This window comes from Mizuhopecten yessoensis, unplaced genomic scaffold (assembly GCF_002113885.1).
Source record: "Mizuhopecten yessoensis strain PY_sf001 unplaced genomic scaffold, ASM211388v2 scaffold5229, whole genome shotgun sequence".
NCBI classification, from domain to species: domain Eukaryota; kingdom Metazoa; phylum Mollusca; class Bivalvia; order Pectinida; family Pectinidae; genus Mizuhopecten; species Mizuhopecten yessoensis.
In genome coordinates, this window is record NW_018405944.1 from 1,431,581 (window position 1) to 1,458,497 (window position 26,917).

The window sequence follows — 26,917 nt, forward strand, 5'->3', positions numbered from 1 at the left end:
AAATTATCCAAACCTCTTACTTCCATTTTTTGTACCTTTAGATAAGATTTACATTATGAAACTGTCTATTCCAGAAACAGACAAAAATGGTGCAGATCTTGAAAAACCGAAAACATGTTTTCACCCAATCTGAGGAAAGGATTCTCTCTTCAAATTGAAAAGGATCTTTTTCATTCTTTGTTTTACAGAACATGCGGGTTTTTCACTCTTAACACTATTATGCCTTGTACTAATTTGAGGGAGGGAACGCATTCGTTCTCCTACGATGATATAAAGTATACTTGCGAACTACTTTGGAGGATACCTTGGGCTAAAGGCTTAGATGTAATATGCCGAGGCTTAAATCGTTATAATTATAAAGCTTTTGGTTGAATTTATCTTTACAGAGGTCGATGGCAAGATTTTCAGCAGACATTGCATTCATTGGAGAGTATATTAGCAATATTAACAAGAACGTTCCGAAGAACTTCAGTTTCACTTTAAGATATATCCCAATGTGCTGTCAAATATATACCATCCTCAACATGAAAACCAAGGACACTACAGACTCGTTTACATCAGCCGCTCACATTGATGTTNCTTGATGTTTACCAAATTGTAATTGTCAAGAGTTTGTTTCGAATTGTTTCATGATTTCCGTGAAAGATGTCATCTGCTTAGGGACAACTTATAGAAAAGGGTTTTGAGAGATGTAGCTCGATGAAGACAATGACAAATTTCATATTTTATATAAACTTAATCTTATTAGGAAACATTTATAACGATAAAATAGTAAATAGTTTTTTATAATTCTCATGAATGTGCATTGTTGTTTCGCTGTCACTACCTCGGTACTACTTTGTCGTGACATTACATGTACTTCGATTTGACATAGATTTACATGAACGTGTTGTCAAGGAAGCAGATGACGCTTTTCCTTCTGGAACACATGGTCTATAATGTTTTTGTTATTGCAAGGGTCTCCATGTTAATTTTCGTTTTGCTGCTATTTTCCCCCTCGTTATTTTTCTTCCATAATATCTAAAATTGGTGTTCAAACCCTGGTTAAGTTCTAGATGATGCACACAAATGTTTAACACAATCTGGTTAAATTTCTAGATGTCCTAACCGGATTGTGTTTAACATCTGTGTACATAATCTAAACTCATAAGTGCAAAGACCTCTGGTAAATTGTCACTTTTTATTCGGCGTTAATCAATCAACAACTAATTTACAAAATATCTTTAGGGTACGGTGGCTTGACTGGTTGGTTAAGGGGTGTTAAACAACTAGATAGCTTCTGCCGACTTACGATTGCTGTGAAGACACACGCATCGCAATTAGTCTGATTCCCGGGAGTGTGTTGAAATATCATGACCCTCAAACTTAGGGTAAAATGTCAAATCTAGATATTGCATTTTGGTATTTGGTGGTGTACAAATGCAAATAGTGTGTTATTTGGTGGTGTGCAGTGTGAACAAAATGGGTCGATAATTAGGTGGTAAATGAAAATAAGACCATCTATGTATCGTCAAGTATTACGTATCAATAGAGAGCAATACGTTGCTCAACAGTTCTATTAGGGTCAAATCTTATACTCTTGTTAAAACCGGCCTTTGATTGACATGTTGCAGGGTAGATAGTGCAGGCGAGCGTATCCATTACCAGATAGGTGATCAGTCTCGTGGTTAAATTAAGAGATAACTTTGGAAAATATGATGAGTGTAAATGGAAACAACAAATGCTAGTTTTGATATGAGAAAGTTGAATTGGATCGTTTCACTTGCCAAACTATATATGTACAATAAGTGGCACGTGCTCATGAATACTTAATGTTGTACAGATTGTTAAAAGTACTTTGTGGGGAATTTTATAGGGAGTTAAGAGTTGAGATTTGGGGTTCGAAGTCCGGGAATGTGAGCCTCTGGAGAGTGAAGCTAGGGAAAAGCTCCACAGGAGGAGCCAGGAACAGCTCTTGGTATTTGGTGTGCATAAGAATTGTGTGTTGGATGTTGTAACTTCATATCATCTGTGTGCTTGAAGAATTGCTGTCGTTTTTCAATACTATGTAAACAAAAAGGAAATTGTAGTAGATTGCTGGATGGAGATCCTACAGAGAGGGAGAGAGGGCCTACTCAAGGCGTACGGCCTATGACCGTCGCGGCCACTATGTCAAATTAATCAATCACAACGTGTTGTTCACATGTTATGTAACAAGTTTTACATAATGCATTGTAGCATTGCGTTGGTTGCCAATCGTCATATTGTAGTGTACTCTTGTGGCGTGTGCATATCTATTTAGCACAGTGTATAATCTAGGAAGTGTTGTGTATTATGTTCCAGTCTGGTGTGCAAATCTAGAATGCGTTGTATATTATTTCATTGTGTGCTGTACAAATCTAGAATACATTGTATATCATTTCATTGTGTGCTGTACAAATCTAGATAGTGTTGTCTATCATTTCATTGCCAAGTGTACATATCAAGATACTTTTGTATATTACTTCATTGTGTGGTGAACAAATCTATAAAGAGTTGTATATTATTTCATTGTATGGTGTACACATCTATATGGAAATGTGTATTAGTCAATGGTGTGGTGTACACATCAAGATAGTTTTGTATATTATTTCATTGTGCAGTGTACAAATCTAGAAATGGTTATATATCAGTTTATTGTGTGGTGTACAAACCTTGATAGTTTTGTGTAATATTTCATTGGTTGGTTCGCAAGACTAGATAATACAATATGTTATTGTTTGATATGCACCTGTCTCTTTCAATTTGTGAGAGAAAAATAAGATTTTGATGAGAATTTTACATTAATTTCTCCTCAACAAATGAGTTTAAAGACGGAAAAAATAGATGACATTTCACAGATTCAGTCTTCATTTCATCCGGGAGGTGTTATTTTAATACGGAAAAGTAATTCATAACAAAAATCGTGTTATCTGTAATGATTAAAAAGGATCACCCGAACAGATGGAGCACAAGGTATTTTGTTTTGTATATTTGAAGATATTGAATGTAAGAATCACTAGATTAAAAACAAGTTTTAACGCAACCCAAATTTTAACGAGTCAACGATTTTACTGACGGTAGCTGGTGAGGAATTATGAAAGAAATCTTACACTGTTCAAAAAAGGAAGATGAAATTAACACTTGTAATTTTGTATTCTTTATTTCAAGCTTACAAGTTTTGAAGTACAAGCGAAATGTGAGTCCATGTGAAATTTTGATTAGTGTTATTTTGCATAACATGATTATAATTCCATAAAAAAAATGGATTAAAATATTGCACAGTATTGATATTTTAGCTGATGTGTTAGCCAGAAAGAATTTAATTTGAACTGAACAGTAAAATATCACGGCTTAGAAATTTGAAATATTGAAGAAATAACGATTTACTAATGTATTATCTTTCCAAATGAAAATAAATCAAGCAGAAAGACGAGTTTTGCCAAATCTGTGTGTCAGCTAGATACCATTATTAATTGATAATGACGATTTATATTTCGAATCTCCATTTAAAATTCGTCTTTACGGGATATAATGAAAATTCACAGACATATGTAATTAACTACTAGAACATGTGCACGCTATTTACGATATTAATTTGCCATTTGTTTCCTAAAATGACATTCCATATAAAAATAAATGAAAATAATGAAATGGTTTTAGAGACGCATGTTTTTGTTTATGTCTGTTGATCCTTCAAGATTTAATGTACAGATGATATACGTCCCTCGATTGTAATTGCGATGGTCAGAGATATCAAAGCATTACAGGACGTGATATGATATCAAAGTCAATGCGTAGTTTGGCTATTTGATGATGTTTTTACCAGTAAAGCATGCGGTGATTACAACGCGTGTGAATAAAATACACATAAATATCTAATTTCATCTTACTTTTAAAGTAGAGAATTTTCTAGATTATTCAATCTCGGGGTTATCATCATTCGTCAAACTATGCAGAAATATTGATAACTACAGATTTCCTAAAAGAAAGTGTAGCTACTCTGGATTTCATTTCCTAATTATGTAATGATTTATAATAACTTTCCCATTTGTTTTGTTGTCTGGATTTTGTTGCTGTCAAGTTTTACTGACTTAACTGGCTGAATATCCTATTTTGTTTTTTGTTGTTTTGATGCTATTTTATGTTGTACATTTTTAATGGTTTGTTGATGCTGTAGTATATCTTGTCCTCGTGTGTTGACGCTGTGGCATATCTTGTCTTTGTGTCTGGACACTGTGGTATATCGTGTCCTCGTGTGTTGACGCTGTAGTATATCTCGTCTTTGTGTGTTGACGCTGTGGTATATCTTGTCTTCGTGTGTTGACGTTGTGGTATATCTTGTCCTTGTGTGTTGACACTGTGGTATATCTTGTCCTCGTGTGTAGACGCTGTGGTATATCTTGTCATCGTGTGTTGACTGTGATATATTGTGTTGTGTGTTGACGCTGTAGTTTATCTTGTCTTTGTGTGTTGACGTTGTGGTATATCTTGTGTGTTTGTGTGTTGACACTGTTGTATATCTTGTCTTTGTGTGTTGACGCTGTGGTATATCTTGTCTTCGTGTGGTGACGCTGTTGTATATCTTGTCATCGTGTGTTGACTTTGTGATATATTGTGCTGTGTGTTGACGCTGTAGTATATCTTGTCTTTGTGTGTTGACGTTGTGGTATATCTTGTCNCGCTGTGGTATATCTTGTCCTTGTGTGTTGACACTTTGGTATATCTTGTCCTCGTGTGTAGACGCTGTGGTATATCTTGTCATCGTGTGTTGACTGTGATATATTGTGTTGTGTGTTGACGCTGTAGTTTATCTTGTCTTTGTGTGTTGACGTTGTGGTATATCTTGTGTCTTTGTGTGTTGACACTGTTGTATATCTTGTCTTTGTGTGTTGACGCTGTGGTATATCTTGTCTTCGTGTGTTGACGCTGTTGTATATCTTGTCATCGTGTGTTGACTTTGTGATATATTGTGCTGTGTGTTGACGCTGTAGTATATCTTGTCTTTGTGTGTTGACGTTGTGGTATATCTTGTCCTTGTGTGTTGACGTTGTGGTACATGTCGTCCTAGTGTGTTGACGTCGTGGTATATTGTCCTTGAATGTTGTCATTGTGTTATTTATTGTCCTCGAGTGTTGTCATTGTGGTATATAATGTCCTTGTGTGTTGACGCTGTGGTAAATCTTGTCGTTGTGTGTTGACGCTGTTGTATATCTTGTCCTTGTATCGACGCTGTGGTATATCGTGTGCTTTTTTTATTTGATTGAGATGATTCGGATACAAGTACAAAAGTACTTATAAACGGTTCTTCTCCTTAGTGTATATCCATATATGTTGATGCTGTGGTATATTTTGTCCTTGTTTGTTAACGTTTTGGCATATTTTGTCTATGTGCTGTTGTCGTTGTGCTATATGTCTTTCCTTTTTTGGTGACGCTTTTGCAATTCTGGTCCTTTTTTTAGTCTTGATACTGTTGTCTATTTTGTCTTTGTGAACAACTTCGTGGCAGTTTTTGTTTTTTGTTTGTAAAACTTTCTCCTATATGTGTTGACGCTGTTGTGTTGTTTGTCAGTGTTTTGGCACGGTGGCATATTATTTTCTTGTTGTGTTGACGCTAGGGAACTTTTTTCTTTGTGTGTTTATAACACTATTTGATATTTTTTTTCTGTTTCATTTTACAAAGAAGGATTGACATGTTGCGATGTCAGAGAGTGATGACCATGATAAGATATAGTATTATTGTAGACATGTATGAAACACAAACATTGACAATTGCAGATACCTTCTAGTTCTATCGAAATTGTATATTGAATATTTAACATGTTTAGACATACTCTACGTCAATTACATACATGTATCATATACTGTTTGTTTGTCGTCTTCAGCATGCTAAATGTAACACAAACACACCTGTGATTGTACTTTAAAATTTGATGATAAATACAGTATACCAAAAATGAACTACACTGCACCGTACAGCTGGCTCGTCCTTCTAGGACTCATTTGTGATGCTAGGGACCGAAACTTTGTAAATCCAAAATATCTAAACTACCGTTGAAATTGAGAGGCTGGTACGTCAAACCCCTTGCTTATGAATTGAAAGAAGAGTTAGCTTTATTTATTACCTTGTCCATGGACCCCGAAACGATGCATAATCATTCTGCCTGAGATAATGATATTAGTTAAAACGGTAAATTTGTTTTTCCGTTCGGTGATTAGACAATTGCTGTACCATACAGAAACAAAAGTTAGAAACTGGAAAAAACAACAAAAAATATTATAAAAATGTTTAAACAGTCATCCCTTTATGAGAACAATAATAATGATAATAGATAATAATAAACTTTATTTATTGAGGGTAAAATACATGTTTAGCCAAAGGCTAATCTTTCACATGGTCCTCTTGTAAAAATATATATATTTCAAAATCAACCGACAATTAAACCAAATGTATGCATGCATTGACATACAGGAAATTACACTATCTTTCTTATTTTTGATTTTCTAGAAACCGTTCTTGGCATATAACAGTGTTTTGATAGCATGGTTACCAGAAGATTGTTTCGTAATGTATTTCCACGCAATTTAACACTAGAACATATCTAGTCGATTTTAGCAAGTGCTCGATAAATCCGCTAACATGATTGTCCTGAAATATCAATACATTTTCTTATCTCCAACGAAACAGATAAACAGAGTTTAACGAATCCCTCTTATAAATTATGCAGGAGAGTTCATGTGTACGGGCGTGTGACTCTACTTTTTATACGACGCCCAATTTGTAGCCAATTTCTCTATAACATTCTTCCGGTGTGTCTTGTTCAGATGCTGATAAATGCAGGATTATTTTACCCGTGGTTTGAGAAAAGGTTAAGAAACGCATACATCCGCAGAATCGTGTCGAAAACACACCAATTTAAATGAAACATTTGCGTTATCTGATGACAGTTCCCACATGAGCATTAATCATAGAACCGCTTTATCGTAAGAAATAATACTCCAAAAACAAAACAAAACCACTTTTAAAAAGATCAATAAAATGCAAAAGTACCAATTAATCGTGGAATTTGTTAATCGCCTATGTAATTTTCCTGTTATCGAAAATTGAAATGTAGGTTTTTGCACATGTCGAGCAAGGTAATGGTACAGAAAAAATCAAAATGATCCGTAGGGATACATGCAGTTGATAATGGAAGTAGGGACATTTAACATGAATCAATTGTAATACGTTCGTTGACAATTAGCGCTTGAATGCTTTTAGTGGTTGGCTTTGGCGCCAGGAATCTCGTAGAACAGAGCGGCAAAACTAATTGAACCGTATTGAAACAGAGAAAATAATTAGATAAGTACACTGCTTTTAATATTTTTTCATTGTCACATGATCCAAACATTTAGAATCACCGAAGATTATCTGAGGATAACGGGTCGCTGAGGTGAAAATTTACAATTTAGAAAAATATTCCTATTGTCTTTATTTAATGATATGAAACTCATTATAATTTTACACCCTCCTCCCAATCACCCTATAGATAAATAAATTGATAAATAGATAAATAAAGGAAAGGGAAAATTAAGAAAGAAAAATAAAACAATTCAACAGCTCAATATATATACCCTTCAATAGGTTTGAAACCATTTAGGCGATGTCTATCCACATACGACAATGCAATGCCGTAATTCTCATTTTCACGCGTAATCGTGCCGAAGAATACTAGAAATATGTCAAAATGACATGAAAGTCACCCCATCTCCTGTATGATTATTTCAGTATAATAAATCATTGACCAAGCTACAACTGACATATTTCCACCTGTCAATCAAAATGGTCTAACAATGACCAGGTATGCATACACGCTGTTTAGGTAACCATGCCAACCTACTAGGATATAATAAGAAAGCATGTGGTTGATTTACTTGAAGAAAATGTTCCATGTTTTATGACCATAAAACACAAACACTGCAAATAATTTCATTTTTTTTTAATTTCTGTGACATTCCCTGGCCTTCTTCATCCCAATTTCAAGGCCTTCCACATTCAAACATGCCAAAGTGCCAGGATAAGATAGTTCATCTGTTAAAATGAAAAAAAAATGATATAAGAGAACTGAACATGCATATTGGAGCAAATCATTTTCACCAAAACTAAAGGCTGATAATTAAGGAATTTCCAATCCCTATCACTAGTTTGTACTGGTATTGTTTTCGTGGTTATTTAACTCCATATTATCAGTTGATACTTCTCAGTAAAAATTATTTGTTTGTAAAACTGTCAATATCGTCTAGTCATTGGTTTCCGCCCGTTATATATTTCCGCGCAGCCATTTTATCAAGCTTTATCTCGTTACTATGTGACCTGCTGGACACAACACAAAGATATTTTAGACGTTTGGCCATCGTCTGTAAACTGACACAAAAATTACCGGAACTTCGTCCGGAAAACATAAGAATTAATCACCGATTAAAAAACATGCATAAATATGCAGTTTTGCTTAATACACTTTTTATCTTGCTCAAAATGAATACAATGTCAATACCATGTTTTGCCGGTACCTCGAGGTCACCACTGCCACCACACCGCAGAAACGATAACATTAAACGGTGTCGAGCGCTTTTATTATAAATTCTGAATATGGCAATGTTCTACTTACCTTACATGACCCTGCACTCTTCCGGTTTTCCATTTCAAGTTCTGCCGTAACGTGTTATGTTGTAAAGTGTCCTAAAGTTGTAAACGTTGTCAGGCGGGATATGAATGTTGATGAAATATTTGTTTGAATGATGGCGCATTTATTTATAACATATCACCATTTGAAATTATAATGTGACGGCTGAAAATGGTATGTAAATTAAAAAAATAAAACAATTTCCATAAATGTCGTAAACTTTTTACTTTGGACGAACTTGATTCAGGCGTGCCGTTTACCGCCGGGAAGGCGGCACCTTCCTACTGATTACGAATGTCCCTTAAATCCCGCATGTTCGGCACCTGCCGTTCGATTAGAAGTTTCGCCGGACTGCAGAGAAATGCAAAGCGATACAAAATGTTGTTTGTGTCCGCCAAATTGCGCGTATGCTTTAATGTAGTGTGCCGGCGGCAAACACAAACCCGGCATGTCAAATCAAGTTTGCCCTTTTGCTAGGTGACGTTTTCTTTTGTCATTGCGTGAATAGATGATAAAGAAAAAGAGACGTTATTGAGCTTTTCTACCTGAACTTTTTATTCCAAAATTTAATTTGGTTTAAAAAGAAATTTTACCAATATAGTCATTGGTCAGACATAAACATCTCAATCAATCAATAGCAATATATAATATAACAGTCTACCCCTTCGGGAACCTCAAAGGTGACTGATTCATATTCGGAACATCTTTAGTTTGAAATTCGGAACGCCTTTTGGTTGTATGTTAGATCTATTCCTAAAATCGATATCGGAGTTATCCAAAAGCTTGTAATTAGCGACAGAAGCAAACACACGAAAGCTGAAACAGTGGAGGTCAAAATCTGGGACTGAAACCAAAATTAATAGTCCCCGCTGGGGTTCCCCCAGGGGTGACTAAAAATCTTTTGTACTTTTGTAATGATATGAATGAATTAATAGGAACCTTTACCCTTCTACTCTATTTTCTGTAACTGTTTGGAATACTTAAAACACAGATTCTCATTACGTTAATCTTTTTTCACACTTAACCATATTGTGCAGTAAAGGTTTACTTTTTTGGCTTTTTGCATGATAATTTCAAACTATCTTTGCTGTCCAAAGTAAAAGTAGAAGGTTTAATTGGCTATGATCTACAAACATTTTATCAAAATTGCAGCATGTTAGTCGTAACACCAAAATTCCATTGGAGTAATGTCAGGAACAATTCACATCGACTTCAATCTTGCTAATCTCATACAAGTTCCTTTATAAAATAGAGTTACGTGAATAATTAAGAAATTGTTTAATCTACCCTTTAGCTCATACAGAGATATACTGTTAACATACATATTTTAGTGGTAGTCGTATTTTAGCGCTTCCTGTGCTGAAAATATTGCGCTAAATTATGAATGCGATAATTGAAGTTTTGTATATTGTTGTCTTTTGTATATGTTCTAGATTGATTCATAAATGCACTCATTTATCAAAATTTGATAAAGTATTAACATTTAATTAAATTTGGGTGCGCTGAAATAGTTACTTTTGTAAAGATTCGATTGACGGTTTTTGGAATGAACTTTATATTTTTTTTCTTTCTCCAGGTCACTTTGGTATGACAATCACCAATATCAGTATAACAAGCATATCTCTCTCTTGGGATGACTTCAAGCCGCCTGGCTACAGGTTTGAGTACAGCATTCTGTACTCCACCGTGTTCTCCAACGACACGTCACTATGGACTCGCGAAGAGGTGAGTACCGAATTATCTCACGAACACTGGCGCCAAACGAGAATCATATTGAGTTGGTGCTACAAACCTACACACAGATGATCCAATTAGCTGGAAGGAAAATTAATTACTAGCTGACGGTGAAACATAATAAGACACGAGGCCGAGCAAATATCAGAGGCTCTTGAGTCATGCGTCATACTTAAACGCCCTGAAACGTTCGTTATTTGTACGCTTGTTTCTAAAAAGATTTATCGTTTGTGGTTCATGGAATTGTTTCGTTAGCCATCAATATCAACTAAAAATCGTCTTTTGTAGCACGGGGACATGTCATTCGCCACTGTGTACGGACTGCAGCCAAACACGCTGTATTTCATGAGAGTTGTTACCTGGCAACAGCTGGACGTCATCGCAAACCTGACAGAGACAGTCGTTACCAGCACGACAGGTGCGTCTTGTCTCGTAACTATACAAGTGCAATGTAATCATTACCTGAAATACGACAGAAGGTCATTTGTCGTGTATCACCAGTGACAGAATGGGGCGTAATCCCATAGATCTCCAGGAACCGCATACAGTAATAGATACATATGTATTGTATAGCGTACTTCACTTATTAGTTTGGCATCTACTACCAGAAGACAAAACGGATACTTGTTTTGGTATATGAGAGACGTTTGTATAGTTGTTTGGTCTTCCCAAATCTTGTTTCTCTTTTAAAGTCCAGAATATCTGTCTGCGATTGCTAGTGTGATATCGATCAATTCAAGCCATTCAGTTTCAAATAAGTTCATAGAAAACGTTTTACTCCAATTTTAAAACAGATATATCTTATACCAAATTGATATCAAATTGTTTTGGCCAAGTATCGCACAACGGGTAAAATTCAAACACAGTCGTATACGATAATAATTTGGATGTATTGTGTTTTTAATAGGCAGTCACTATTATCAGTTTTATGCGTTTGTAGAATAATGGCTCTCCATTGTGTCTTTCTTTCTATCCTCTAGATAATCTCACATTTCAACGGTCATAAATATTTCAAGCCGGAAAATTGGGATAGCAATTTCTTATTGAGTATTATTTTACATAATAACAACATTACTGACACAGCTGAGATGCAGAATTGACTGGGAAGAAACGTATAAATCCATGTTCTTTTGATGGTTCCTTTAAAACAGTGACAGCACTAATCATCTTACAGAGAACCTTTTGTCATAAGTAGATGAGGAAACTATGTTTGTTTTAAAGTAGACCATAAAAAGGATACAATAAATTCTCGCCGCAGACTAAATGGTGCGGGTTGTAAATTAACAATGAATCGATGGAAAGATAACACAACCCACTGCCTTTCTAGATACGAGTTCAGAAATGTGACCCTCTGTTTAACTAGGAATGTATACATTGTAGATAATATTTGAGATAATATACAACCAAATTTAAATAGCGCCTTAAAGCATTTACAGAATTATTCTAATCCACTTTACAATGCATTTTTCTAATTGATCATCAATTACACATGTCTCGCAAGGCATTACAATGTACACAAAAGATCTAGAATTCAAATGCACATCATTGGTTTCCATCCGATCGTAGAAGGAATACCATTTGCAAGACTGCACAGGAAACAGAGTTAATTTTCGCAAAATATATTTTCTTTGACATGATCTCATTTTCCTCCGACATCACAAGCAAATTCTATCTTTGAAAGTTTTTTCCCAGTCATAGAGCAACTTTTTGCATATCCATTGTAGTGGTTGCATTTTTACAACCCCTACAACATGTAAATGTACTCTGAACACCACAGTTTAGTTTTAAATATAGTCGTAACAGATAAGCATGTCCTTGTGGTCTCAACCCTCTGCAGGTGGCTAATATTTATGCCAGAGATTCCCTGTCAGAACACGTGTACTGTTCTTTCTGTAGTTATACTTTTGCTGAAGGCCATCTGCAGACATCCAGTTAGTGTGCTGGAGATACTAAAAGACAGTACCGTTGTGTAAAAGAGATATAACAGGTGAATCACTAACATTTCATAAATCAATTCTTGATATGATAGTAATTGAATTTTACAAGAAATAAACCTATTTTTCCATGTTTGAACAAATTTATTATACCCTAAGGTGCATTACGGATTTGACTACCTCAATGTTTTTTTTAATGTAGCGACTATAATTATGCAAGCAGGCGATAAAACTCTAAACGCTTGACACAACTTTATCTAAAATCATCTTAGGAGAGCAGATTTGATACTTGGCGATAGTAGTTTACCACCTCCTCTTTGTCTATTTAAAGCTTCTTAAACAGCGAATTAACATTAGCCTTTTGGGACAATAAGACATTTAACTAAGGCAATGATTTGTATACAATGAGAGATACATAGTTAGGAAACATCTATTTATAAAAATAGCGGGTCGATAGAAAGGGCAGAACACGTGAACATTTGTAATGCACTATGCTGAAACTTTGTCCATGTTTGACTCATCAATGGTTCTGACGGTAAATAACAATAAGTTAAGATAATGGTGCAATTTTCCAACAAGCATTAAACCAGCATCAAAACATTGTTCATGGAGATTCTTTATAAAAAAACAAAAAAACATTGGAATCCATTACAAACGAGACAGATCATTGTCTTTAAAATAATTCTTAAATACAAGAAAATGTATATAATACAACAGTAATCCTTTATTTACATAGTTATTTATTCAATATCTTTTGATGTTTTCATGTGTAACAATAATGCAAAGTACAGGTATATTTGTATATTTTACCCTGCAGTTCTGCCGTACTGTTATTACAATAGTATGAAGCTCCGAGTGGGACAGGAGTTCCAGATAGACTGCGAGGACGTGTGTGTCTGTATGACGGACGGGGAACTGGAGTGCCGCCCTGTGTGTAACGATACCTCTCTCCTCCTCCCCACCGCCCCTAACCTCGTCTGCCGCGAGGAAATGAAGGGATGTTGTCCGACCACTGTCTGTGACGAGAAAAGTCTTCTAACTAAGCCAGGTATTGGGAGTATTTCGCTACAGGATACACTGCATCACATGAAACTGTCATTGTGCTTTAATTTAAAACATGTTATTAATGATCAACCTTGTTTTAGGTAGCATATAATTACTGATTGCATAATTGAGTATCATATTGGACATTCATTTGCAAAATGATTTCAATAACATGTCTTAACACTTTCTTCAAGTTGGTAAGTATGGATTATAAAATATTTTTACCGTCACCTTCATCAGACAAATGATCAGTGAAGCGTATGAACAATAGTTGTTGTATCTGTACCGAACTGACACGATTCAGCTACGCACTATTTCAATAACAGTTTGACAAAAAAGTGTATGCAGCGAAAATGGTTTAATTAACATTAATCTAAAAAAAAAGAACATAGCAAGGAAAACACAAAAGAAAATTCCGAGGAATCGACAAAAACATAATTCGACTTCAAAAACGTTAAAAGAAGGGCAATAATGAACAAAACAGATTTACATGGAAACCTTTGGCATGGTCCAACAAGAAAGAGACCAGAAGTTTCGGGAATGTAAGCGTCCACAAAACGTATCACGAAATTACATATCAACTATAAACATTGAAATCAGTGAGAGCCCACAAATGATTCACCTCTTTAGATATACTTGTATCTAAAACACTTGAAATATATTCGTTTTCTCATAGACTTCGGTTTATTTCAATTCAGTTTATATAAAACTCTTTAAAGAGCCTGAGAAATAAAATATCAAAGATTGCTGTCGAGGGCTATTATATCATTCTAACAAAAGCACTGAATGACATGGCAATGAAAACAGAGAATTAACCTTTACAAGAATAGTCGGTGTCTGTCTTTAGGGAGAGATACGCCAGTCAGGTTTGATCTCCGTGGAGATGCATTTCAGGCATATTGATTGCATTATTTCTGTGAAATCTCAAGAGATGAAATGGAACAAGTGTCGTTAAACGAATACAGAGCACGTTGATTTCACAAATTTCATTCTTCATGCATACATTCAAATCTTTCATTGGTATTGTTTTTTTCCTATCTTATTTCCGACAACATTCATCTATAATGAGAAATTTTGGTTAGGTTTGGTTTGGTTTGGTTTATTAGTTTTTAACGTCCTATCAACAGCTTTGGTCATTTAAGGACGGCCTCCCTTGTGTGAAAGATGCATGCGTGTAGTGTATGCATGTGCTTTAGGAGGCTGCAATATGTTCGTGTTTGTCTCCTTGTGATAGCGCGGAACTGATGCCAACTTTATAGTGCTACCTCATTGAAACATACTGCCGAAGACACCCAGCAGGATACCCAACCCGGTCACAGTATACTGACGACGGGCGCACCAGTCGTCCTACTCCTAGTAGAAACTACCATTTACAGACTCTGGTATGTCTCGGCTAAGGGACAGAACACAAAGCCTTCCTTACAGGAGCGAACGCTCAACTAAAGGCCAAAAGTGAGGCATTGTCAAGGGAGACATTAGAAAGAAGAAAATTGTTTAGAAAGAAGTGAAAAGATAAGATCCCAAATTTTGTCGCCTCTTACGATCATGCAATTGGGGCAGCAGGTACAATTCTTACGCCCTACCTGCAGGGACAGAAATAACCAACCTTGTTATCATCATCATTAAATAAACAAAAACAAACATCTCCGTTTTAGTGTATACCATTGACACCCTTTCGAATTCCATTCATTGTACTCTTTAATACAAAAGAATCACTCCATCATGGTGCAGAAATAAAGTTTCAGATTCATGAAGTTACTTTTCTAACCGAATTCAATAGTGATTCACTGCAATTTCATATTTTTTTCTCCCTTTTCCTCATCATAAATGAAAAAAACGGGTTAATTAAAATAAGCACTGTTAAGAAAATTATCGAATATAAAATTAAGAAACAATCAAACCAACGACAACAAACGTGAGCCTTTCTGACTTTTACCTAAAGTATACATGCACATGTAGGTGTTGCTTTTGGTATTATTTTTCATTTTTTTTTCAAATTACCTGCACTTTTTTCTAGGCTTTTCTATTAATTGCCGGTCATTTATATTGAAAAAGAAAGCCAGAGCTGATTTTTTTTACTGGTCACACAAAACTTGATAAAATAAGATTTCCCCGTTTCGTTTTGTGTTTTTTTCATCTCTGACTAAAGTGTATTATTTTTTCATTCTAACAGTTGATTATATACTCTTATAAGGATTAATAAAAGAAGAGCACATGTGAGGTAGTTTACTGTATTATTTGTAAAGTGTACCAGGGCAATGCTATTTCTATGCTTGGACGCTGGACGATGCTACTCCACATAAGGTCCATTAACCGTTGCCTTCACGTGTAGAGTAAATACATAAATGTTCCGTTTTGTAGCAAGAAACATGCAATCTGTTTTATTATGAACATTTTTGTTTCGGACTTGACACTTAGCACTTTAATTTTATTTCATAAGAAGTAAGTTTGCAATTTCAAAACCTTTTAACTTTTCGTATTTCAAAAGGTGAATTAATCTCGAAAATAAAAAAAAATAAAAAATAATTATTAAATGAAATCCATTGTGCAACAAACGTTTAAAGAAATTCGAATGTTATCTTACAAATGCAATATGTACAATACAGTGGAAACCGCTATCCTCCGACCCGCTGAGTACCAGACGTGTTCGCAGTATAGTGACCGGGGTATCAGGACATGGCACACAGACTGTCTGAGTTACTGTAACTGTACCGGAAGTGATGTCGTTTGTTACCCACTCTGTACGACCAGTCCTGAGCCTGTGTTGTCAGGAGCGGATTGCCGCCTGGTCAATCAACCTTATCTCTGCTGTCATCAATGGATATGCCAGCCATGTAGGTATACTTAACAAGGCATTAGCTACACCTTGGCTGATTCTTCTTCCTTTTTTTAGAAACTGCCGACGTATTTTTAATTATAAACAAAAAGCAATGTCAAGAATATGATAACTGTGCCCTAATAAGTTTTGGTTTGATTTTGTTTAACGTATTTTTAACAGCTAAGGTAATTTAAGGACGTGCCTCCATGTGTGATGCTAAAGCGTACATGTATGTTGGTGTTTTTGCCTCCTTGTTATAGCGCGGATCAGATGCCGACTTTATAGTGCTTTCTCACTAATTGGTTTGGTTTGGTTTAAATTTGTTTAACTCTTTACAGCTAATGTCATTTTAGAACGGGGCTATCTCACTGAAAAACCATGCACAACATTCCGCCCGCTCACATTATACTGAAAACGGGTGAACCAGTTGTTGCCATTTCCCTAAATGCAGGGAATAACAACCACCATTGTTAAGGACTTTGGTATGTCCCGGCCATGGGACACCACCCATTGCCTTTCCTCACCTGGGCGAATGTCCAACATTAAAGCCAAAAGTGAGGTATAGCCAAGCAAGGCACTAGAACGTAAAAGGTAGTTAGAAGTAGAAAGCAACACAAATACCCTAAATATTACAATGGGTGCAGCAAATGTGTCCCAACGTAGAGGGCACAAAAGCGAATTCCCAATTTTAAAGGGGGTCCCATATTAGTAGCCCCCTTTGATACACGCAGTGGGTCACAGCAGGTGTATTCTTCGATCCCCGATCTGCAGGGGTGTTGTGTCCTAATTATTGTATCGAAGTATTTTCTTGGCAAGTGTAAATCACGGTTTTCCATTTGACGTCGTAAAATATTATAAATATTTGAGTAGCAACTGAACTTATAAGTATGTTTTGTAATGTTCATTTTCATGGACTTGTTGCTTTACGAATATAGCATTTTAATTGAATTAAGTAGGTAGAGCATTATTGGTGTTGAAGATTTCATATACAAAATGTAGATAACTTTTTAATTCAGTGTATATAGTTGTATTCATTTCGATTTAAAGAATATTAATTGAATGTCCCATTCAATACTTGTTTGTTCAAAAATCTTTCGTATTCAGTCAACGTCCACACAGTGACGCTAAACGTGACGCTTCAGTTAGAAGGTCACTGTGAAGAATCTGATCAGGTCCTTTTATCCTTGCTCTCTGAGGCTGGGGCATCATTAATGTACTTCTACAGTCTGAGAGAGTGCTTTGTCCCCGAAGCTGACGGGGTATCTTGTACTATAGACAGAACCTATATTCAGTGTCGACCTGAACAAAGTCTGGATAAGATCCACCTCATGTTGTCTGCGTCACTCCGTGTACGGTAAGTAACTAGCACTGCCAAGTCCTATCACATATCCCATACCAAAAGTTAAATTCGTAATTATTGTGTTTGATAAGAGAAACACTAATTTAAACATTATAACTGCATGTAGGGCTCATTGCATATAACAAAAAAACGACCAAGACCTAGAGCATGGATCATTTAATTAAAGTATGCTCTCAACTTGTGGGAGGAATTAATTAAAATATCAATGCTTGTTTTTCTTTCCCTTTAAAAGTATGCATTGGCGATAAACATGATGATTTATTAAATAAATCACGGTTTCAACAAACCTAACGTTCGTTCGCACTGGTTGAATATTTGAGTTCCTAAAGGTTCTTTTTAAGGAGCACACCTCTTTCTAGTGTTTATTTTATTCTGTAAATGTCAAAAACAGTGGCACTTTTCTTTAGATATCTGATTTTTCGGCATACTTGCCACAACAAATTGCAGAACTATCGTTCGGACTCTTTTATTATTTGAAAAAGTTCTTCAAGGTTCCATGTTATGAGCTCTCCTCTTTCTAGTAATTATTTTAGATGGGCATAAGTTTAGCTTATTCAACTTAGGAGAAGTTATACAAAGTAGAGAACGTCAAACATGAAAAAGTATTGTATATTTAAAATTGATGATTTTACAACTCATCTGTGATACTAAAGTCAAATGAGTGCAAATTAATGTCTAAAATGGTCCGAAACGAATGCAGGAATACATCAAAACGTGTAACGTGCCTGTAATTTTTTTTTAACAAAATTTGTATCTGACAAAATGAAATAGAACTTAGTCACTATTTCACGTTGTGTACCTAGTGTTAAACAAACATTTATCATTTAAACGAAAGAATAAATACACGACTAGCACATTACAACTAATTCAGAAGGAATATACTTTTAACCGCGTCAATGACGATGTATATATATTTCCGCGTTTACTCGTGGGAACTTATTATCGCTTATCAAAATGTTTCGCGAGAACTCATTGAGATGTTAAATAATCAAGGAAAATTCAGCGACGTGACCTGAATTCAACCTGTGTTGTGAAAATATAGGAAGCAGATGTATCACTTTTTGTTGTTTTCTAATAACATTATCCAACCTGCACGAGTCGTGAATGACGCACGTTATGGCAGTATCACGCTTTTGAAACCCGCATAAACTTGTAAAAAACATTAATAAATCAGAAATAATGTCAACATGCAAGGATATTAAATCTAAAAATAAAATTCAACACTATAAGGTATCTACAGGGACTGGGGAAACATCAAGACAAAGGAAATGGCAGTACTACATGTACAAACACAACAGACCCAACAAAATCTGGGGGAGACAGCAGGTGCTCCGGATTGCTAGTCTTAAGCTGACGCCGGTATTGAAAAGTACGTTAGCATTCATGATATTTACATGATATCAGCTCTATAACCAATGGTATTGGCTCCAAAATCTTTATCCATGTTACGTTCTATTTTGCAGAATCACCAATCATAACATTACGTTAGATGACCTTGTGGCCATGTTGTACAACAGTACTGGAACTATGACGTCAGCTGCCCTGTATGACGGAAACATGACATTCCCTGTGGCGGCTGTCCACATAACACAACCCATTTATACATGTTGTAAAGGATTTTCCTGGAATGGTTTCAAATGTGGTAAATAACTATATTGATTCTTTGAAAATTGAAATATCAAATATCTCATTCTATTAAGCTTTAGGTTTTTTTTGTTAGTTTTCTTCGTTTTTACTTTCTTATATTGATAAAATATTAAGATGCAACCAAAAATGTGTAGACAGTCGACATTGAACATCAAAAAATATTAAGTTGAAAAACGTTTGATAAAGTAAGTTTATTTCCTGTTATATTGAGATCGTCAAAAATGTCAAAATCATTATTTAATTGCCTCCAATTGGCATTTACAGTAATTTGGTTTATGCCTGATGAAACTGGAATAACTTCATTACTTGATCGAATACCATGCTGTTTGTCCGGTTTAACCATTTCAGTGAACCTGAGCGAATCTTCCAGTCGTCTGTTCCAAATCTACGAGGTCCTGGAGCGTTCTGTGGTCCTTAACTTGTCCTTGTCTCTATATGATGAAGATATCACCAGCATTGTCGTCTGCTGGAAACAGTTAGACAAGGAGACACAAGTCACGCAGATTCCAGTCAATAAATCAAGAACAAAAGTTTACATCACTGACCTTGACCCTTCAACCATGTACACAGCTTGGCTGGATGTCCTCGTACAAAACGTCACTTGGGTTCATTTCCAAGAAATCCACTTCTTAACCACAACAGGTAATTCATATTCTTAACTTTGTTTAAACAAATTTAATATTTTTGAGAAATGCCTCAGGAATGGTTATTACAGTACACCATGTAAGATGTCCTCATTTCATTGTTCAATTGGCCGTTCACGTACCAGGTTTAAACTTACCATTGACTTACCGGATTTTTGACAACTCGGTGCATTCAATTACAGTTTTCATGCATTCATGTTTATCTTAATAGTCTGTTCTCGTGAAAAGTCTAACAAAATATACTTTTTTGATCTAGACTTTATTTTAGAAAAGAGAATACGAGAAAAAAAAATGCAAAGAAAACTTAAGTCCGTGCGCTCGTTGGCCAAACATTACAAATTTACATGCTAGGTATTTTTTTGATAAATAAATCGTTTTGACATCTTCCAATTGTGTCGTCAAAAATATATAAATGTTTGCATAACTGACCAAAATTGTAATTTTCTTCTACATTACGAAAGAGAAAATTCTTCATATTATGTTTTGATAACAGAAAAACAGATTTAACGATTGATATAAAAAAGGTTCTGATGAATACGCTGTCTTAGTATTTACTGGAGTGAACGAAAATGCGTTTGTGCTTACATCAGCGTAGTACACAATGACCAAAAGTGCACGCTGTAAGTTGAAGACTGAATAATACAGCAATACGCATCGGCAATTTATTATATATTCCTTTGGATGTTACTTTGTCAACAGTGCAAAACCAATTGTCTCTCCCAATTGATAAATGTATGGGTATGATGTATTTCATTACACATCTTTGATGAAATATTTTCATGATATTATTGCTGAAAAAAACAATAAAAAAAACAATAGTGAATAACGATCTTTAAAAAGTATAAAGGATGCAACACAAAAAAATCGCTTGCTTTGGGAAATTGATTCAGACGGCCATAATCATCTTAAACGTTACCCATTACGTTAATAGCTCCCCTCGGCTATTAAATAACAATATCTACAAACGATAAGCGACACACAGCTACAAGTATGTATCTCCAACTGTAGGAAAACCGGTTTATCACATTATACAGAGGTAAGAATGAAAAGTATCTCAGTCAGTGATGTGATTTGACCCATTCGTTATGCAATGGCCACAGTTTACTCCAATTACACTGCGGAAATGTTCGCTTCATTAGAATGTAGGTCCTGTTAAGAGTGGGTTTTTTCTCCTACATGTTGACGTTTTTGTCTGATAGTCTTGTCTTTGGTGTATCTCGTTCGGGCAGGGTTTGCTCGGTTAGAAATAACATTATTGGTCTGCTGTCTCGCCTGCATTCGCGGCTATTCAATATAACCATTGTATTGGTACGGTATACGGGTCAGAGATAAAGTTAGGAACAAAAGATCAATTGATGTGTTCAGTGTCAGTTCTATCAGTATGGTGTACGGGTCTGAGGTACATTTGTGAAAACAGAAAAATCGAGGTATCAAATGATATGTGTGACAGAACAGCAATTCTACATTTGCTATCAAAAGATTTACAATGTACGTGCACGATCTTGACATCTGTGAAAAGGCACATAATTCACGTGCAATTGTGTCCACCTTGTGCAATTTTTCATAACAGATAAAAGTCTGGATAGAACAAATTTACTGATAAAAAAGGTTCTTTTTCAATAAACAAAAAACAATGATACCGAAAACATGTATTCCAGGTCATAAACACCACGTGGCCAGTATACCCTTTGTTCATAAATTCCATACATACATGTAGCCCATTGCATTTTTATCTATATTTGCCCCTTTCAATAGATTGCATTTACCTTTTATGCGTGATGTGATATTTTGGAGACTACGAGCAAATTTTATATGTCGCCATTATTAATTCTTTAGGAAATAAAATATGTCCTCGTGCAATATGAAGGTTACGATTTTAAACTACGCTCATAAGTGTGACTTGTTGTTTCATTTTCACTTCCCGAATTTTCAATTTGAGAATGTGACAATTTCCTAGATTTAACTTTGATTTACATGAAGTGTATCGTCAATGAAGCAGTAGACGTTTACTCTTCTGGAAAATCTGGTCTTTTTTTCCTTATTTCTTTTTCAAAAGCCCTCAAGTCGATCTTTCCTTTTTTGGTATTTTAAGTTCGAATTATTGCTATACTATGTACGATATCGAGTAAGATGATATAGTAAACAATTAGGAGGCATGGTAGTCTAGTGGTAGGACGCCGGGCTCGTGACTGAAGGCTTGTGGGTTCGAGTCACGGCACGGCATTGTGTTGTATCTTTGAGCACGATATTTTACTCAGCTTGTTCCAGTCTACTCAGCTGTAAATAAGTACGTGGTTGGGCAGTGCTAGAATTGTTGAATGCTAGCTGTTTGCGCCGAAATGGCAGCACCGGCTGTATGCATCCCAAGGAGTTGAGAAAGATATTGGCTGGTTGCAAAGGCCATATAACCACGGATAATAATTTGTGAACCGCTTTGAGACGACCTACGAACTGCGTTGTGATAAAGCAGTATATAAGAACCTCGAATTATTATAATTATTATTATAAATACGAAATCAACAACACACCAAATCTTTCCAGTAAGTCAAAGCTTAGAAAAAAGAGAAAAAAAGCGCAACCAAGCCAGTGCCAAAATTTGATCAGAAATACCATCGCCTCCCGTAAAAAAAAAACTCACTATGATACAAGTACCATCACGTTTATTCCAAAACACACATATATGCATTCACCTTACCACACACAGTATGGGTGAGATGGGCCATTCGTAGAACGTTGTTTTATCACTACCAGTATATGGTACATGTAACAAGACCACCAAACTCTATCTCATTTAAAAAACAAATCTTAAGCCAGGGTATCGATACCAATTATGTCACATTAAAAAGTGTATTAAATAAATCCTCTCCAATATAACAAAATGTAAATATACAGAAGGTGCGCCAGGATTCAGATATTGAGCACTGATAAACAAAAAATGAATTCACAGGAGAAATCGGCGTCTAAGTACATATTCTTAGAGAGGCCATGTCCTGTTGATAAGGCGGAACAATTGCATACACTAATATATCACTACAAGATTGTATGATGCCAGAAAATACTGATTCACATCGTGTGTGTTATCTGTCTGAATGTGATCCTTCAACTTGAAGTCACTTTTTACGCGTCTTGCTGGTCTGACTTTAGATTGTCTAGTGGTAATATCTCATCTGGGATCTTTACAGACGGAGAATAGAAATTACACGGATGAACATATTCTGTTTGGTGAATTACCCATCCATCTTGGTTGGCTCGTGCTGCTGTTCTGTGTTATTTCTAGTACGTAAGATTGACAATTTTGATACTGAAGGTTATTTCGCTGTATCTTTAATTTCATTTTTGTTTGGGCGGTTTGTCATTTTTGATGGGCGAATGCATATTGTATTCAGCAGAGGAATTCAAGTAATTGTTGATAAATATAGTGAATGCCTTGAGGGGCAAAATATCTATTAATAATTTCCAACGTTGTTTAAAGCTTCATATGGACTTTGTCAAATCAGACTGAATCCATGCCGGGAAAAGTCGGCAATATGTAAAATTCAATGATTTAAGGAGGTATATCAAATCGATTGACTATGGGTTTTAAACAAGTGTATACTTCAAGTTGATGATGGCCTCTGAGCCCCTGTCCCACGACAAAGGTAATACACACTGTGGACAAGACTTTATGGCAAAACATCACTTCACACAGGTTATAGGACAGCATATTATTTAAATTTGGTTTCGATATGTAGACTTCTTATAAAGTTAGAATACGTTGAACTCGCGATGTTTACATATTAGGAAAACTACATTTGAAATTAGTTGCTTAGCTTGAGGTTAGTGTATTTAGACAGAAAAATCACCTGCATATACCTGCAGTTCTGCCTGTAAAAATTGCTATCGGGAAATCCAAGCAAAGAAAACACCAGGGGTTCAGGGACATCTTCAGATAGTTAACACGGTGTATGGCATTTCATGCAAAGCAGACAACGTCGAAATTTTAAGCGAAAACGAATTGCATTGATGAAAAGGCAGGAGGAATGGCGCCGGGCTCGTGACCGATGGGTTGCGAGTTCGACTCTCGTCACGGCACTGTGTTCCAGTCTACTCAGCTGTAAATGAGTACGTGGTTGGGCAGTGCTAGAATTGACTAATGCCAGTTGTGATCGCCGAAATGGCTGCACCGGCTGTATGCTCCCCAGGGAGTTGAGAAAGACATTGGCTGGTTGCAAAGGCCCTATAACCACAAATAATAATTTGTGAACCACTTTGAGACGACCTACGAACTAGGTTGTAATAAAGCGGTATATAAGAACCTCGAATTATTATTATTATTGCAAAAATATAAATAGATGTTCACAACTTGATATGCGGAAGACGTTATAATATATAAAGAATTACAGGATTTCGTATTGTCCTAGAAAACTTCAAAGTACAAAAATCACATTTTATGTATTTACAAAATATTTCAATTGATTAAACATCATTCACCTTTGGCCTTCCTATCCTTAAAATTCTTTTGAAATAAATGATTGATACAGGTATGTTCTTTACTAACAGAGGTATAAGACGTCTTTGGGTTTAAAGTCATTTCTTCTGAAATATGCAAAATAACATTGATCACGTGGCCGTTGTAAAAATAGATATGATGCTGGACAGGTACAGCAGTTAATTATTGACCAATAAAACACAACCAACTCGTCAGAAAATCCTGATACTAAGAGTATGTTCTGCAGCAACGAATAAACAGTAATATTTAAACTCCATAACCAACAGAGACTGGTGTGTTACTATTTAAAAAAGGAAAGCTAACGATCGTTAATTTAAGCCAACATGTTTGTTCGGTAGCTGTCATCGGGCAATCTATCCAGCAGTGATAAAAATGTTCCAATAAAGATATCAAAGGAAATCGCAGGAACACAAATATTTGTTTTTTCTTTCTGGAAATGTTTTTTCTTTACTTTTCCTGATCACACTGAAATGGTCATATTTCCTCAATACTGTTAATGGTGTTTAAGTCTTTTTTTTAGTGAATATCACTGCGAATTTGTTTCGTGTTCAAGATTTTCAATTGCCTTTGACCTTACTATATCGGGATAAATTATAGATCACGAGAGTATTAAAGTTTCCACGTTCAATTCAATTTATCGTCAGGTCTAATGACTTCTGCTCCGGATAGGTTGGTATGACCTTCACAAAGCTGTCTGTTCGACTCATGCGCGTTTTTACCGATTGTCATGAACGAGATTGTAAAGATTAATATCATTTACACGGCACGCGCCAAGTTCCGTTATTGATAGAGAGACAATACTGTTTACACATACATCACAGTCTTGTAATCGCCATTAAGAGACGTTCTGGCATCGCGTCTATCACTTTGCTTACCGTTCCATGTAAACTTGTTATGGGCTTGTAATGAGGGGAAATTGATTAAATTGGGAGAAAGCATATTCTTTCTCATATATGAAAGCCGTGTTTCGTATTTCAGTAGGACTGTACTTTGGGCGATACTGATTCCATTCATTACGTGTGTAACATGCAACCAGTATCAGAGATAAATAAAAAGTTGCTATTGATTTTAGACGCAAGCCTCAAGGTCAGAGGTTTTGATATCTGTCTGTGTTCTCTACCAACGTACAAATCAGTGTCGTCAGCACTCATGTAAATGTGAGAAGGAAATGCCACAGTAGAGATTCCCTTCAGATCATATAGGAATTATAGAGTAAAGCGTCTCTGTGTGGATCCTTACCGGGTCCAATATCAAGGGAAAAAAGAAGGCATAACAGTAGCGATACCAATCAGCTTTAATCAAAACGTATCTTACAGGTTTTTGTGATATCAATATTTATCATATTAGTGTATTAGCACTTATTTGAGTGGATATATATTTTATTATCAGTTTTTACAGATAAGCGCATCTATAAATTGGTGCACAATAGAAAACAATATACAGACACTTCAAATAGCACAATCTCTTTTAAGCGAAAATAGCGCTGAAATAAACATACCACAAAAATAAAGTACGGTAACAGTAATTGGATGAGTTTGGTTATGCTATTACGTCATTGATCCCGTTATTATCATTGCACTGAGCATGCTATATTTCTTGTTATTTATCATTTTATATATTTATTACTGATTATTTTGAATCCAAAAATATACATCACGTTTTAATTTTGATAAATTTGAAGAAGACAAATGATTTAAGGTTTACATTAACGTTTTATTCCATGACTGAATCTTTCTTTTGTCGATTGCGTAAAGGTGATGAATTGTGTTGGCCTTGAAAGAATTTTTATGACCTGCGCAGAAGTTTATGGTGAAGTTGTCAGAAGTTCTGTAAGACGTGAAAAAGAAATTAAGGTTATGGAGTTAGAAAGAACTGGTTTGGGATACTTTGATTTGGGTAACAAGGCCGGGATCTGTTAGTGTCGATTTAACTAGCTCCACACCTTCTGGTGTCGATACAACAATGGTCCAGATCTTCTGCTGTCGATACAATGGTCCAGATCTTCTGCTGTCGATACAATGTTCCAGATCTTCTGCTGTCGATACAATGGTCCAAATCTTTTGCTGTCGATACAAGGGTCAAGCTCTTTTGCTGTCGATACAAGGGTCAAGATCTTTTGCTGTCGAAACAAGGGTTCAGATCTTCTGCTGTCGATAGAATGGTCCAGATCTTCTGCTGTCGATAAAATGTTCCAGATCTTCTGCTGTCGATACAAGGGGCCAGATCTTCTGCTGTCAATACAAGGGTCCAGATCTTCTGCTGTCGAAACAAGGGTTCAGATCTTTTGCTGTCGAAACAAAGGTTCATATCTTCTGCTGTCGATACAAGGGTCCATATCTTTTGCTGTCGATACAAGGGTCAAGCTCTTCTGCTGTCGATACAAGGGTCCAGATCTTCTGCTGTCGAAACAATGGTTAAGATCTTCTGCTGTCGATACAAGAGTCAAGATGTACTGCTGTCGATACAAGGGTTCAGATCTTTTGCTGTCGAAACAAAGGTTCAGATCTTCTGCTGTCGATACAAGGGTCCAAATCTTCTGCTGTCGATACAAGGGTCCAGATCTTCTGCTGTCGATACAAGGGTCAAG

The 26,917-nt window shown here is 35.8% G+C and overlaps 1 protein-coding gene across 1 annotated transcript in view; it reads left to right on the forward strand.

Annotated features, from left to right (window-relative positions):
- LOC110450444 overlaps positions 1 to 26,917 on the forward strand; it is a 58,642-nt gene that overhangs the window by 22,507 nt on the left and 9,218 nt on the right. Inside the window, exons 2-8 of the mRNA XM_021497979.1 lie at positions 10,237 to 10,385; positions 10,683 to 10,812; positions 13,146 to 13,376; positions 15,979 to 16,206; positions 17,295 to 17,544; positions 19,014 to 19,192; positions 19,546 to 19,839. Of these exons, the coding sequence (XP_021353654.1) occupies positions 10,237 to 10,385; positions 10,683 to 10,812; positions 13,146 to 13,376; positions 15,979 to 16,206; positions 17,295 to 17,544; positions 19,014 to 19,192; positions 19,546 to 19,839 (1,461 nt within the window). The remainder of the gene's footprint in view (positions 1 to 10,236; positions 10,386 to 10,682; positions 10,813 to 13,145; positions 13,377 to 15,978; positions 16,207 to 17,294; positions 17,545 to 19,013; positions 19,193 to 19,545; positions 19,840 to 26,917) is intronic.